A 12936-nucleotide genomic window follows, 5' to 3' on the forward strand; every position below is an offset into this window, starting at 1 on the left:
TCTGGTCCCCTTTTGTACACAGTGGAATCTTTAACCAATAGGATGTAAGGGGATTTGAAAGACAATTTTTAAACCATTTGAGTTTATTAATATTCCAGTGCAAAGCTAAAAACAAAATACTTTTGCCAAACAGCATCAGCAACAGCAAAAATGTGCCTAATATTTATCCTGCATTATAAATTCTCAAAATTGAAGGCATTACTGATGACATCCAAACTTTTTTTTATATTCTGCACCTGATGTCACAAACTCCAACCTGTGTTTAATTGCTCAGTGACGGAAACAGAATAATGAAACTCAACACACAATATCTAGGCAGCTGTGGAAACCCTCCCATCTGCAATCCTGTTTGCTCAAAGATAAATAAAGGCCCAACCCACAACTTACTTCCCTGCTCACCAATGAATATCGATAGCCCTTCCCATGCTGTCTACAACAAGGCTGAGATTATTCATTCCTCAATTGTATGATTTTCCATCAGAGTCCACTAGGTGGTAGGCAGGTGCCCTGAATAACTTTTCCATTCTCAAACTTGGGATATCACATCAAAGGACCCTACAGCAAAAGGCCATTCAGCCCATCGCACCTCTGCCAGCACTTAAAAAATTCATCCAACTAATCTTACTCCCCTACTCTTGCCTCATAACCCTGCAATTTCTGCCCTGCAAGTACATATTTTAAAATTTACTAATCCACTAGTTCCACCAGCCTACCAATGCAGTACATTTCAATAATCTGCTGTGCCGCAGGGAATAAATTGACTCAGCACAAAATTGGAAATTAAACCTGGATGGTTCCATTTGTTTGCTTACTCAATGAAAATATTACTGCTCGACTATTGCAGGCTTTCCAGTTCTGGTCAGTGCATTTCAAAAAGGAAGAGATCACATTAAATAAAGGGGAGATTCATGTGGACTTTGCCAGGAATGGAGAAATCTTAGCTGAGGCTAAATGAGGTTTCCAATGAGAAACAGAGTACTTTTCCTAATCACAAACAATTTATAAACATCACATCTGCTGTGAAAACAGATTTGGACTTGGTGAGAACTTGGGCTGGTTACTAATTACAATGAAGCTCAAATGTTTGTAAGGTAACAGACTTGTAGATCCACATCTACAAAACACATTTACACTTTGCATATAAACTGTCTCAAAACGGGTGTTGGAAGGGATTGAAAAACTTGGGAAATTAATTCAATGAATAGGAGATGCACTAAATATTAACTGAATAAGTTTTTTAAAAAATGAACGTTTGAAGAAAGAACACCCAATAGTAAAGGTACGTTTGGAAATTAAATGATAAGGTATGTGAGGGTGACAGGTTGAGTCAAGTGATTTGGGTCGAGGGTCACTCAGAGTGCGAGAAAGGACCAGTGGGGGAGGCTGATAACTACTGTGGATTCCACTGTACTGAAGTGGCCACTGGCTGAATTGCCCTGATAAATTACTTTCACTTATATACTAATTAAAAATGTTGCACTGCAGCCTATAAAAATGTAGTTCTTAGATAGCTAGATTTGAGACATTGTACATATACCACAAACGCATCTTACAATGAAGCATATTCTAGTGATAACTAACTAGAAACTACAGGCCATTTAAGGCATTACAGAATCCCTGTACAATAGTTTTCACTGGTACCAGTTATTTCCTTCAACAGACGACCTCAAGTCGGGCATAGTTGGTGATTGTCTACATATTAGTCAGTGACAAGAGCACATGCCTGAAAAGCTAATAGGGGTCAGACAACAGGCAAAACAAGAGAAAAATAACACTGTATGCATAAACAAAAAAGGTCAGATTAATGCAAAAATGACATAATTCAAAATGAAACAATGTTGACTAATGTCTAACGTCAGTTTAAGTTGACTTAAAAAATAGTAAACTAAAGAGAAACATCATCTTTGGGAAATTTAGTTCTGAGTCTAACTTGGGAATGATTTGAGTTTCCTCTCCCAGATTTGCCAAATTCATACTAATCAGGACACAGGGCATGATTTGGTTACGCCAGGTGAGAATTAACACAAATGGTTCAGTCTAAAAATAACATTCTTGTAACTATACATGCGGCTCAACACTAGTTGGAGACTGACAGGCAAATTATAACTAATGGAACATCTTGCTCTGACACTTCAGGGGTGTTCTACCAAGGAGGATGAATTAGGTGTCATCTGGAAAGGAACTTACACACCAGCATTTCAATTTCACCATTTGTTAAATGTTCATCAACAAAGAAAAGGCCATGCTACTTAAAACTGTACATGCGATCAGCATAAATAGAACACCACACCAGTTAGGAAAAATGAAAATCAATACGAAGATTATAAAGTATACTGTGTATCTACAGTATACAGAACAACTTTGGTTATCCAATCAATTATCCGAATTTCAGATTATCTGAACAAGATCTCAAGGTCCTGGAGTTTGAGATCCGAAACCGGGCTCTGTCAGTATCTGCAGAAGCTCTCTTTCTAAGGCAGACTGCCCACCAGTGAACTCAGCAACTTCTCTCCTGCTCTGCCTCTGTCATTTATTTTCTTTCTTTCTTTCTTTCTGCTACATCCAACAGGAATGGTAACGAACTAGAAGATCGTTTGTTGACATGTAGTTGTTTAAACAACCGAAGCATTTGATTTATAAATTACCCACTATTGCAGCGGCTAAGAAATTATCCTTGATCTGAAAACAATGTATGTACCAAGATTTTTTGCAAAAAGATAATTATATACTTTCCATTGCGCCAAATGTTATTTTGCAGTAACATTTTTACTGAGGTTTTCATTTCATAATGCTTTAAAATGCTGATAAACTCTACAGTGTAAGTACCTTCGAGCAGGAAAGGATTTTACAAATGGATCGTAGCTCCACACATTCCAAATTTGTTCTCTGGTGGAATATTTTCACTCATTGTTTCTGGGGACATCTATTTTCAGTCATCATCAACCAGTATTCCAAGTATAGATACAGGTACAATTGTTTGTGTTCAAAATGGGAAGCAAACTTCAAACGATGTAGGACAAATTCAATTTAGCATCTTCTGATAAAAAAAATGCAGTTGCAGAAAGCTTACTGGAGCACACGGGGAGACCTTATACTAGTTGCTGAGTACGTCATGTTGTGAAAGGGATGGGACTGCACTTGCAAATGTTCAGAGTTAGCGAGGAAGCTCCGATTCACTTTCGCATTTCTTTAAAATACTTCCATTTATTTCATGGAACAATTCAATCTATTTTAACCATTTTCAAAATTATCTACCATCATAAGTGCCCTTGTTTTGATTTGATCAAGTTGACCGGTGTAACACACAAGTCGGTGCCTCTAGCGAAGGCTGCCTGTCATGGGGTGCCATTTACACTTGAGAATACTTCCTTTGTTTACGGTCACATCGGGTTATCCGAACACAACACTCCCCCACCCGTCTCATTCAGATAATCGAGGTTGTTCTGTATATCGCCCCCACCACATATACAAATGCAGAACTAATAAAACTGCAAATCTTTAGCTTTACACAGGGAAACACGTGGAAGTTATGAATACAAAGACCATGCAAATGCCAATTATTTGAAGACAAAAAACTGATTACCGTACCAGGCAACAAGTGGCCAATTGAAGATACACTCAGGCAATGAACAAAGGAAAGCTTCACTCACCTGGAGAATGCTGGGTGGTTGCTAGTGAGGTCATGGAATTGGAGAGGTTTAAGTTGGCAGTAATGCTGAGCTGGCTTTGGACAGGTGGTGGGTAGGGAGACGTTGGTGTACGTAGAGATTCCTCAGTGGATTCTTCATCAATTCCAGGCAAATATGTGTCAATTAATGCATCCAGGAACTTCACAATCAGCTCTGCGTAGTCTGGAATCTGAGTTTGCTGTCCAACAGAATTAATATTTTAGTAATTACTTGTGGGTTAAATGATCCAAAGAGGATGCAAATAATATCTTAAAAGGAACCTATCTACAAAGAAGCTCACATAAGATGATTTACAGTGTATGGGGAAGGCGACAAGGATAGTATTGTTTTGTCAGAACAATTCCTCCATTGTAATCTGGGGCAAAGTCATAAATTATAAACATTGAGTTTTAGAAGAAAACAAACTTCCGACACATCGTGTCTCCTTGTCTGGAGGCTGCTCAGGCTATGTCGCCCAATCCGAGCATTTTCAAGAAACTCTAATGAATGTCATGGAAGAGAAGGTGGGGAATATGACCTGAATCAGCCTGGACAGAGCCACCTGACTCCAGGAAGGATTGCTGACTGAAAGTGATTCAATTAAATTCATAACCTCATGTAAACCAAAATCTTTAAAAGTAGATTGTATGGTCATTACCACATTACTATGTGCAAACAGACTTCTGCAATTCTCACAATACAACAGTGATCGCAAAATTCACTAAGGTTTCTTAGACAGCACCTTCCAAACCCATGACCACTTAAATCTAGAAGGACCAGGGCAGCAGATACGTGGCAACACCACCACTTCCAAGTACCCCATCAAACCACTCACCGTCCTGACTTGGAAATATATCACTGTTCCTTCAGTTGTGCCGGATCCTTCTGTAGTAACATTGTGCATATCACTTTACATAACGTTTGACAGCAACCCACCTCCACTTCCTTAAGGGCAATTAAGGATGGGCAATAAAAGTTGGCCCAGCCAGCACAACCCCACATCTCACAAACAAATAAAAGAAACTTCCAAAGTAGTTCACTGGCTGTGAAACGTTTTTGAACTTTTTCGGAAGTTCATTCATGGGATATGCACATTGCTGGCTAAGCAAGCATTTACTGCCCATCCCTAACTACCCAGACAGCAGTTGGGTCAACCACATTGCTGTGGGTCTGCAGTCATGTGTAGGCCAGAACAGGTAAAGCGAAGAGCACCTTAACAGTTTCCCAATATACCAATTCCCTTCCCAAAAGGGAACTGGTGAACTTGAAGGGTTTTACCTGACCATTAACAATGGATTCATGGTTATCATTAGACTCTTAATTCCAAATTTTTAAAAAGTGAATTCAAATTCCATCATCTGTCATGGTAGGACTCAAACCAGAGTCTCCAGAACAGTATCTGGATCTCTGGATTAATAGCCCAATGATAATACCACTAGGCCATTGCCTCCCCTAGATCTTGAAAAATATCTAGATAGAAGTATTTCTATCAAAATATGTAAATATCCCTTTCATCACATTTTTTTCAAATCCATTCCCACTGCACTGAAAATGCTAAGCTGAACAAGCTGAGATATCAATTTATAAATGTAGTCACTGACATACCAGGCATCATTCAGAATGAAGGCAAATTAAATAACAGAATGCTTCAGGAGCTTGAATCTCACCTTGGAAAATGATCCAGCAAATCTCCAAAGTCCATTGAAACCAAAACCTGAAATTTGGATGTTGGAGAAAAATGAGTGTTAAAATGAAGTCTTAACAATTGAAAAGATACCTAAAATCAAACTGCATCCTGGAACAGAGTGCTTGGTGATACTTCAATAACCTTGTGGATTCAAACAATATTCCTGCTGGTTCAGATAAACTGCAAGGAATAAATGCTGAACATCTGAAATTATTTATGTGGCATTAAATTATGCTTAAATTATTGTTGTCATGTACCAACTGACTTAAATTTGCACAAAAAATTAAAATTACATAATGCTCTGGGCTCTATTCTTTTTTCTAAGAAAGATTCTGAAATTGGCTATCCATAGTTTATGGCTTGGCCCACAAAAAATTTAACGTCTTCAGGTGTGCCTCAAAGCTCTCTTGCACTGCAGACTTCCATATTGATCAAATTTAAAGCCACCAATCTCCCGCATTAGAGTAAATTTTCCTAGTTGCATATCTCCAATTCCTTCCCAGTCAGAATTAAGTTGCTCAATTGGTGCCAGTTTGCACTGAAATCAGATCAATTTGATTCTCTCTCTATAACCAGTGATAACACCTGAAATAAGACACCAGTAGTAAACAGAAATGAAATGGGCCTCAAATGAGTCAGGGCTGGATTGGATTCCAGAAACTTAAGGTGAAATTCCACTGGGTCATGCTTTGCCACAATAAGGTGAATGACACCTGTCATAAGACTTGCCACTGCAGCCTCAAGTTAAGATACTTTCTCACAAAGTTGCTGAGAGATTCATAATGGCATGAGAAGGGAATCAGGGCATATAATAAAGTTCCTAACTAGACTTCCTCTTGGTGTACCACTGATACATAAATAATGGTTCATGTTATTAGCCTAATTGCTGTTTGCAAGACGAAAAGCTGGTGCAGCGTGTCCCCTTATTGTACCCAGACCCTCACATTTTGGCACCCCTGTTAAACCAAAATGTTACATTAAAAAACTCAAGTTGGAAAGTGCACTTACTTTGCAAATATGATGGCTGGTACTGTGGTGGAGACTCCTCATGGTACACTACACTCTGCACGATCCCATGGATTGGATTTAACAGGTTGGGATCTTGGCACAGTGACAGTAAGGTATTAATTTTCGAGTCCAGTAAATTGTGCCTAGGTTTACAGAGAAAACACACAAAACACCAAATCAAAACTGCATGATGATCTTGAAAATTATTGGTGAACTTTTCACTTCATGAAGTTTCCTTTTTAGAAAGCCAAGCTTGTTTCATGGCATTTTCACCGTATCAATCAGCACTTGTGAAAGTGTCATTCCGAAATAGGGGAATGCAAAATCGGAATCAAAAAGGTAATAAGGTACAGTGTGAGTTGAGTCAAATTCAGTAACTGTGCAATAGAGGAAAAGGTCAGTGGAGGAATTTCACAGCTGACAGCTCTACAGCAAGGAGATAGAGGTAGTTGCCTGTTAGACTAAATAAGGAGGAAATAATTTTCCTGAAGCTCTAAAGGAAGCTCTAAAGAGAACACACCTCACGCCAATAAACTCTAACCAAAGTAGAATGACTGACTAGGATGTTAAAGATTTAGTTTCTCATGAAGATAAAGATCATTTCTACATTTTAACTCAATTGAACAGCCTTCCTAGTCCATTTTCTCATTAATACAAGAAGTGAGACTTCCATGATCTGATGGTGCGGACAGACATGCACACTAAGAAGCTATTACATCTCTTTCAATTTCTAAAAATCTGAATTTGGTCAAAGATATCGCTCTTCAAAGGACAGAGGTAATTGAAAGAGGAACTTACACAACTGGAAACACTTTAGGGAAGACAACGCTGGCTTCAGCTAAATACTCATACAAGATCCGTTGATCAAACTCATCTGTAGTGTGTTTCACCAATGTGGCCTTCGAGAAGAATACAAACTTGTTAGTCAGTTGCAATGGATTTCTACATTTTTCAGATACAAAAATAAATGAAGCCAGTCAAGTGATAGTTAATACAAGAAATGCACAGTTCCAAAACAAGCCACTGGGTGGTGCAACCATAATACACAATATTCAAATTAGTATTCCAGAAACCCAATATGAAGTAATGTTGTGCCTTGGTTGGTACCAAGTCACTGTAATTAAAGCTATCCTGCACTAAGAAGAAAGTGAGGACTGCAGACACTGGTGATCACAGTCAAAAAAGTGCAGCGCTGGAAAAGTACAGCTGGTTAGGCAGCATCCGAGGAGCAGGAGAGTCGATGTTTCAAGCATAAGCTCTTCATCAGGAATGTGGCGGGGTGGGCCAAGGGGGCTGAGATAATTGGGTGGGGAGGGGGGAAAGAGAAGAAGGTAGCCAGGAATGCGATAGGTACATGAAGGTGGGGGGTGATGGTGACAGGTCAGAGTGGAAGGTGGAGCGGATATGTGGGAAGGAAGATGGAGAGCAGTGCCGAGTTGGAGGGTTGGATCTGAGATTGGGTGGGGGGGTGGGGAGATGAGGAAACTGGTGAAATCAACATTGATCCCGTGTGGTTGGAGGGTCCCAGGGCTGAAGGTGAGGTGTTCCTCCTCCAGGCATTGGGTAGCTAGAATTTGGCAGTGGAGGTGACCCAGGATTTGCATGTTCTTGGTGGAGTGGGAGGGGAAATTGAAGTGTTCAGCCACAGAATGATGGGGTTGATTGTGTCCTGGAGATGCGATAAACGCACTTGCTCACGAGTGGTGAATATGATGACAAACGGCATTGTAGAGCAACAGATCTTCATAATGAAATTTAATTTGAAAGTTTTACTTGGTATTAATACAAAACCAGACTGTTACAGAAGAAACTGGAGATGTTTTTGTACATACCAAAAGCAAGACCATAGTTTAAAAACCCAAATGGATCCCTTGATTTTGTATATCGAGGCAGGGAGCACAAAAGCCGAATAAGTGATGGTGAACGTGTAACAAAACAAGTTCCACCTCAACTGGAGTATTGCCTTCATTTCTCAGCAGTACATTTTAGGGAAGATGTGAAGGTTTCAGATTGGCTGCACAAAAGGTTTACCGAAATGGCAACAGGAACAGGAGGCACAGTGGTTAGCACTGCTGCCTCACAGCGCCAGAGACCCGGGTTCAATTCCCACCTCGGATAACTGCCTGTGTGGAGTTTGCACATTCTCCGTGTCTGCGTGGTTTTCCTCTCGGTGCTCCGGTTTCCTCCCACAGTCCAAAGATGTGCAGGTTAGATGAATTGGCCAAGGTAAATTGCCCGTAGTGTTAGGTGAAAGGGTAAATGTAGGGGAATGGGTGGGTTGCTCTTCAGAGGGTCGGTGTGGACTTGTTAGGCTGAAGGGCCTGTTTCCACACTGTAAGTAATCTAATCTAATCATTTCCCTGATGAGGACAGTCTAAAGGAGTGAGATTGTTCTCTTGGAGACGAGAAGATTGAAAGGAGATTTGACATAAGTAGTCACAAACAAAGTGAACTGGACAACTATCTGAAGATAAAGACTTGTAGCCTTATGGGTAAAGAGTAGGGGCAAGAAATTAGCAGGATTAATCTTGCAAAGTGCTAACAGAGACATGAAGGGTTGATTGGAATTCTGGGGTTCAAAGTTTGTGTGAAGATTTGTAGCTCGGGTGCTCGTTGTTGTGGTTCTGTTCGCCGAGCTGGAAGTTTTTGTTGCAAACGTTTCGTCCTCTGGCTAGGCGACATCATCAGTGCTTGGGAGCCTCCTGCGAAGCGCTTCTTTGAAGGACCCGATACCCAACATGAGCAAGACGAATGTAGTGTACAAAATACCATGCAAGGACCGCACTAATCACTATATAGGACAAACAGGAAGACAGCTAACAATCCGCATACATGAACATCAACTAGCCACGAAACGACACGACCAGCTATCCTTAGTAGCCATACACACAGACAACAAGCAACATGAATTCGACTGGGACAACACTACTATCATAGGGCAAGCCAGACAGAGAACAGCCAGGGAATTCCTAGAGGCATGGCATTCATCCACAAACTCCATCAACAAACACATCGACCTGGACCCAATATACCAACCACTACAGTGGACAGCTGAAACTGACAACCGGAAGCGGCAGGGACAGACCACTATAAACACCGGAGGAAACATCAAAGAAGCGCTTCGCAGGAGGCTCCCAAGCACTGATGATGTTGCCTAGCCAGGGGACGAAACGTTTGCAACAAAAACTTCCAGCTCGGCGAACACAACCACAACATTCTGGGGTTCATTTCAACATACTACTATAGAGTACATCTGAGCACAACATAGACTCATCAGAAAATAACCACAAGTCTAAGAATTAAAATGGAGAGATTAAATAAACTAAGTTAAACTTTCATGGAATATAGCAGGATAAGTAGGGAGTTTTTTTTTTTACAGCTTTGGAAATCAGTGTTAGCGCACACAGAGCAAAGCTTTGCCACTAGTGAGCTAGTTTAATTCATAGAGGAGACAGAAGTTAGTCATAGAGATGTTGAGCAAGAAAACAGACCCTTCAGTCCAACTCGTTCATGATGACCAGATATCCCAACCCAATCTAGTCCCACTTGCCAGCACTTGGCCCATATCCCTCTATATCTTCCTATTCGTAAACTCATTCCATACATGCACCACCCTCTGAGAGAAAAAGTTAGGTCCCTTTTAAGTTTTTCCTTCACTCACCCGAAACCAAGCCATCTAGTTCTGGATTCCCTCAACCAAGGGAAAAGACCTTATCTTATTTACCCTATCCTTGCCCTTCATGATTTTATAAACCTCTGTAAGGTCACCCCTCAGCCTCCGATGCTCCAGGGGAGACAGCCCAGCCTAATCGAGCCTCTCCCTATCGCTCAAACCCTCCAACCCTTGCAACATGCTGAAATATCTTTTCTGAACCCTCTCAAGTTTCACAACATCCTTCTGAAAGGAGGTAGATCAGAATTGCACACAATATTCCAAAAATGGCCTAACCAATGTACTGTACAGCCACAACTCCTATACTCAATGCTCTAACCAATGAAGGAAAACATACCAAATGCCTTCTTCACTAGCCTATCTACCTGCAACTCTACTTTCAAGTTAAGAAACACTTACACAAAATGTAAAAGTTTTGAACTCTCTTCCACAAAGCAGAGAGTGTGCAGGTTCAATCAATAATTTCAAATCTGAAATGGGTATTAAGGGATATGGAATCAAGGCAGCTGACACTGAACAGTGAAATATTTGAGGGGCTGGAAGTTATGTTCTGTCACTATGTTCTTGCGAGAGGTTGGTTATGGGTAAATCGATCTTCTGAGCTGCAAATCTGAACAGCCACTCTAAGAAAACTCTTCAATCTAATGAAAACTTGAGAACAATAGTAGAAAGGAGAAAATATTAGGAGAGAGTATACAGGCATTGTGTATATGGAAGTGCTCACCACAAATGGTTACTGACGTAGAGATTGAACAGTATTTTAAGGTGAACTGGATAAGTATTTGAAAAAGCAACATAAAGGCATAAGATAAAGACAATGGGGACTAATTCACACCCAATGGACTGAATGACCTATTTCTTTGTTATATTTTCTTTGACAAAGCATTAAGTGGAAAGCAGCCTTCTCCCGCAGGAAGCGAGGAGGAAAATTACGGTTGGGATGGAGGGGAGCAGGAGGTAGTTACTTCTCGGCTCATGCGCTGTTTCAATAGTTGGCTTTAAAACAACTAAATGCTGCTTAACAGCATAGCCATGACAAAAGATAATAGAATGGGAGTTTTATCATGAAATATAATAAGATTAAACTCACTGTTTCACTTGCCCTCAGGAAGTGCAAAAATCTAATTTACCACATAGCCCAACTGTACTTGACAAATTCAAAATGGAGTCCAAACAACGCACGTAGTTGTCACTTGGCCCATCAAGTCAGAATGTTGCAAGGTATGGAAGGTTTCAGTTATAAAGAAAGACTGGATAGGCGGGGACTTTTTCAGAGCATAGCAAGTTGTGAGGTGACCTTATAGAGGTTTATAAAATCATGAGGGATATAGATAAGGTTAATCATGGCTGTCCTTTCCCTAGGATGGTGGATTTCAAGACTAGGGGCATATGTTTTAGATTGGTGTAGATTAATTTCCCTCAAGTGCCAATTTCCTTTTTAAATATCATCTGCGCTTTCGCTATGCATTGTGGTCAGTGGGGTCCAGGTCTTTATGATTTGCTGTTTAAAAGAGTTCTTCCTTATACCCCTTGTGTTTCTTGACCAGAATAGAAAACCTTAAACCTATGCCCTGTCATAAAGATATGAAATGAACATAGAGGCCACCAAAAATGTTGGATGTTAACTACAAGCTATACATACCAGCACAGTAAGCAGCAAAGCCTGGATTTTTGTGTCGGTGAGGACCTCTTCATCCAGAAGCACGTTGGATTCAGACACTGAGACCTTGCGGAGGTGAGGGTGCTGCTGCGAGGATATCCGCTGCGTTTCTAAATTGGGAGAAATGGCAACAGATATTGCATTAAATTCATCGCCATGTAACCCTGAGCAAGTGAGTTCAGGTGAATTTCATCCCCCATTTTTGGCATGCCCAAGAATAAAAGGTATCACGGAATTACAAAAATGTTATGGTGTAGAAGGAAGCCATTTGGCCCAACGTTTCTGCACCAGAAAACATGAGAGATTAGTGGAATGATTAAAAGTCAAAAGTAGTTACATTTATGAAAATAAAAAAAGAATTCAGTATTATTATACCGGATATGAATTTATCCACTGCAACTGTGTCAAGATATTAGGTTTGATCCCCATCTTATGCAATGCCGGAATGGTTTTCATGATCCTGGGTGAGTGAGAGGAAAATTCTCAAGAGTTTCCTGCTCCCAGTTGCTATCCACTACAAATTCCAACAGCTAAGGATGTGATCATGCTGTACAGTAATGCTGAGTTCAAACATCTCAGTAAAGTTCACTGCCCACTATGCAAAACAGGTCTGTTGAATGAGACAGTTGAATACCTGAACTCATTGAATAATACCTAGGAAGGCAAAATGAGAAAAACAGGGCAAGAATAACAGAAGATTAAACTATCTGCGAAATGCCCAAAGTACACAGTGATGTAGAATGGGTCACTTGGAGTGGAGAGCTGAAGCAGAGTTGAGGGAGTATTGCACTACTTTTCAAATATGGACCAGGGAGTGTTTGATTCTGACAGTGGAAAGTGCTCTATTGCCTAATACCAAGAGGTAATAGTAATAAGAACACAATACATTGCAAGTCAGAACACGTTTTGTATAGAAAGTTACATAATTAAATACAGCTTGCATTTAGGGGAACTACAGGATATAAAACTGGAACCTGCTCATTAATAACAGGTTAGTGAGGCAGAGAACTCAAACAGTATAGAAATAAAATGAAAAGTCTGCTACTTACCCATCTCAAAGTCATGCTCTGCCACTCGTCTCATTTTGGGTGGAGTTGTAATCCCTGATTCTATTTCCTGTCTCTTTGGTGCTTTGCTGTCTGAAATCAAGTGGTCAAAACTTTTTCTTGTACCTGTAAAACACAAAAACACTCAGACCTGTACGTTGTAAAGTGCCACAATTCTGGGTAAGAAAACTTAA

At 40.3% G+C, this 12936-nt stretch overlaps 1 protein-coding gene across 8 annotated transcripts in view; it reads right to left on the reverse strand.

Annotated features, from left to right (window-relative positions):
- Positions 1–12936, reverse strand: part of nf1a (neurofibromin 1a) — a 334390-nt gene that overhangs the window by 8261 nt on the left and 313193 nt on the right. For all 8 annotated transcript variants that reach the window (XM_043718254.2, XM_043718251.2, XM_087977264.1 and 5 more), the window contains 6 exons: positions 12746–12868; positions 11679–11806; positions 7162–7262; positions 6364–6506; positions 5336–5382; positions 3651–3867 (listed from right to left, as the gene is read on the reverse strand). In XM_043718254.2, coding sequence (XP_043574189.1) covers positions 3651–3867; positions 5336–5382; positions 6364–6506; positions 7162–7262; positions 11679–11806; positions 12746–12868 — 759 coding nt within the window. The remainder of the gene's footprint in view (positions 1–3650; positions 3868–5335; positions 5383–6363; positions 6507–7161; positions 7263–11678; positions 11807–12745; positions 12869–12936) is intronic.

Source organism: Chiloscyllium plagiosum, unplaced genomic scaffold, assembly GCF_037043375.1.
Source record: "Chiloscyllium plagiosum isolate Xiang-an unplaced genomic scaffold, Cpla_swu_hap1 HiC_scaffold_31, whole genome shotgun sequence".
Lineage (NCBI taxonomy): Eukaryota > Metazoa > Chordata > Chondrichthyes > Orectolobiformes > Hemiscylliidae > Chiloscyllium > Chiloscyllium plagiosum.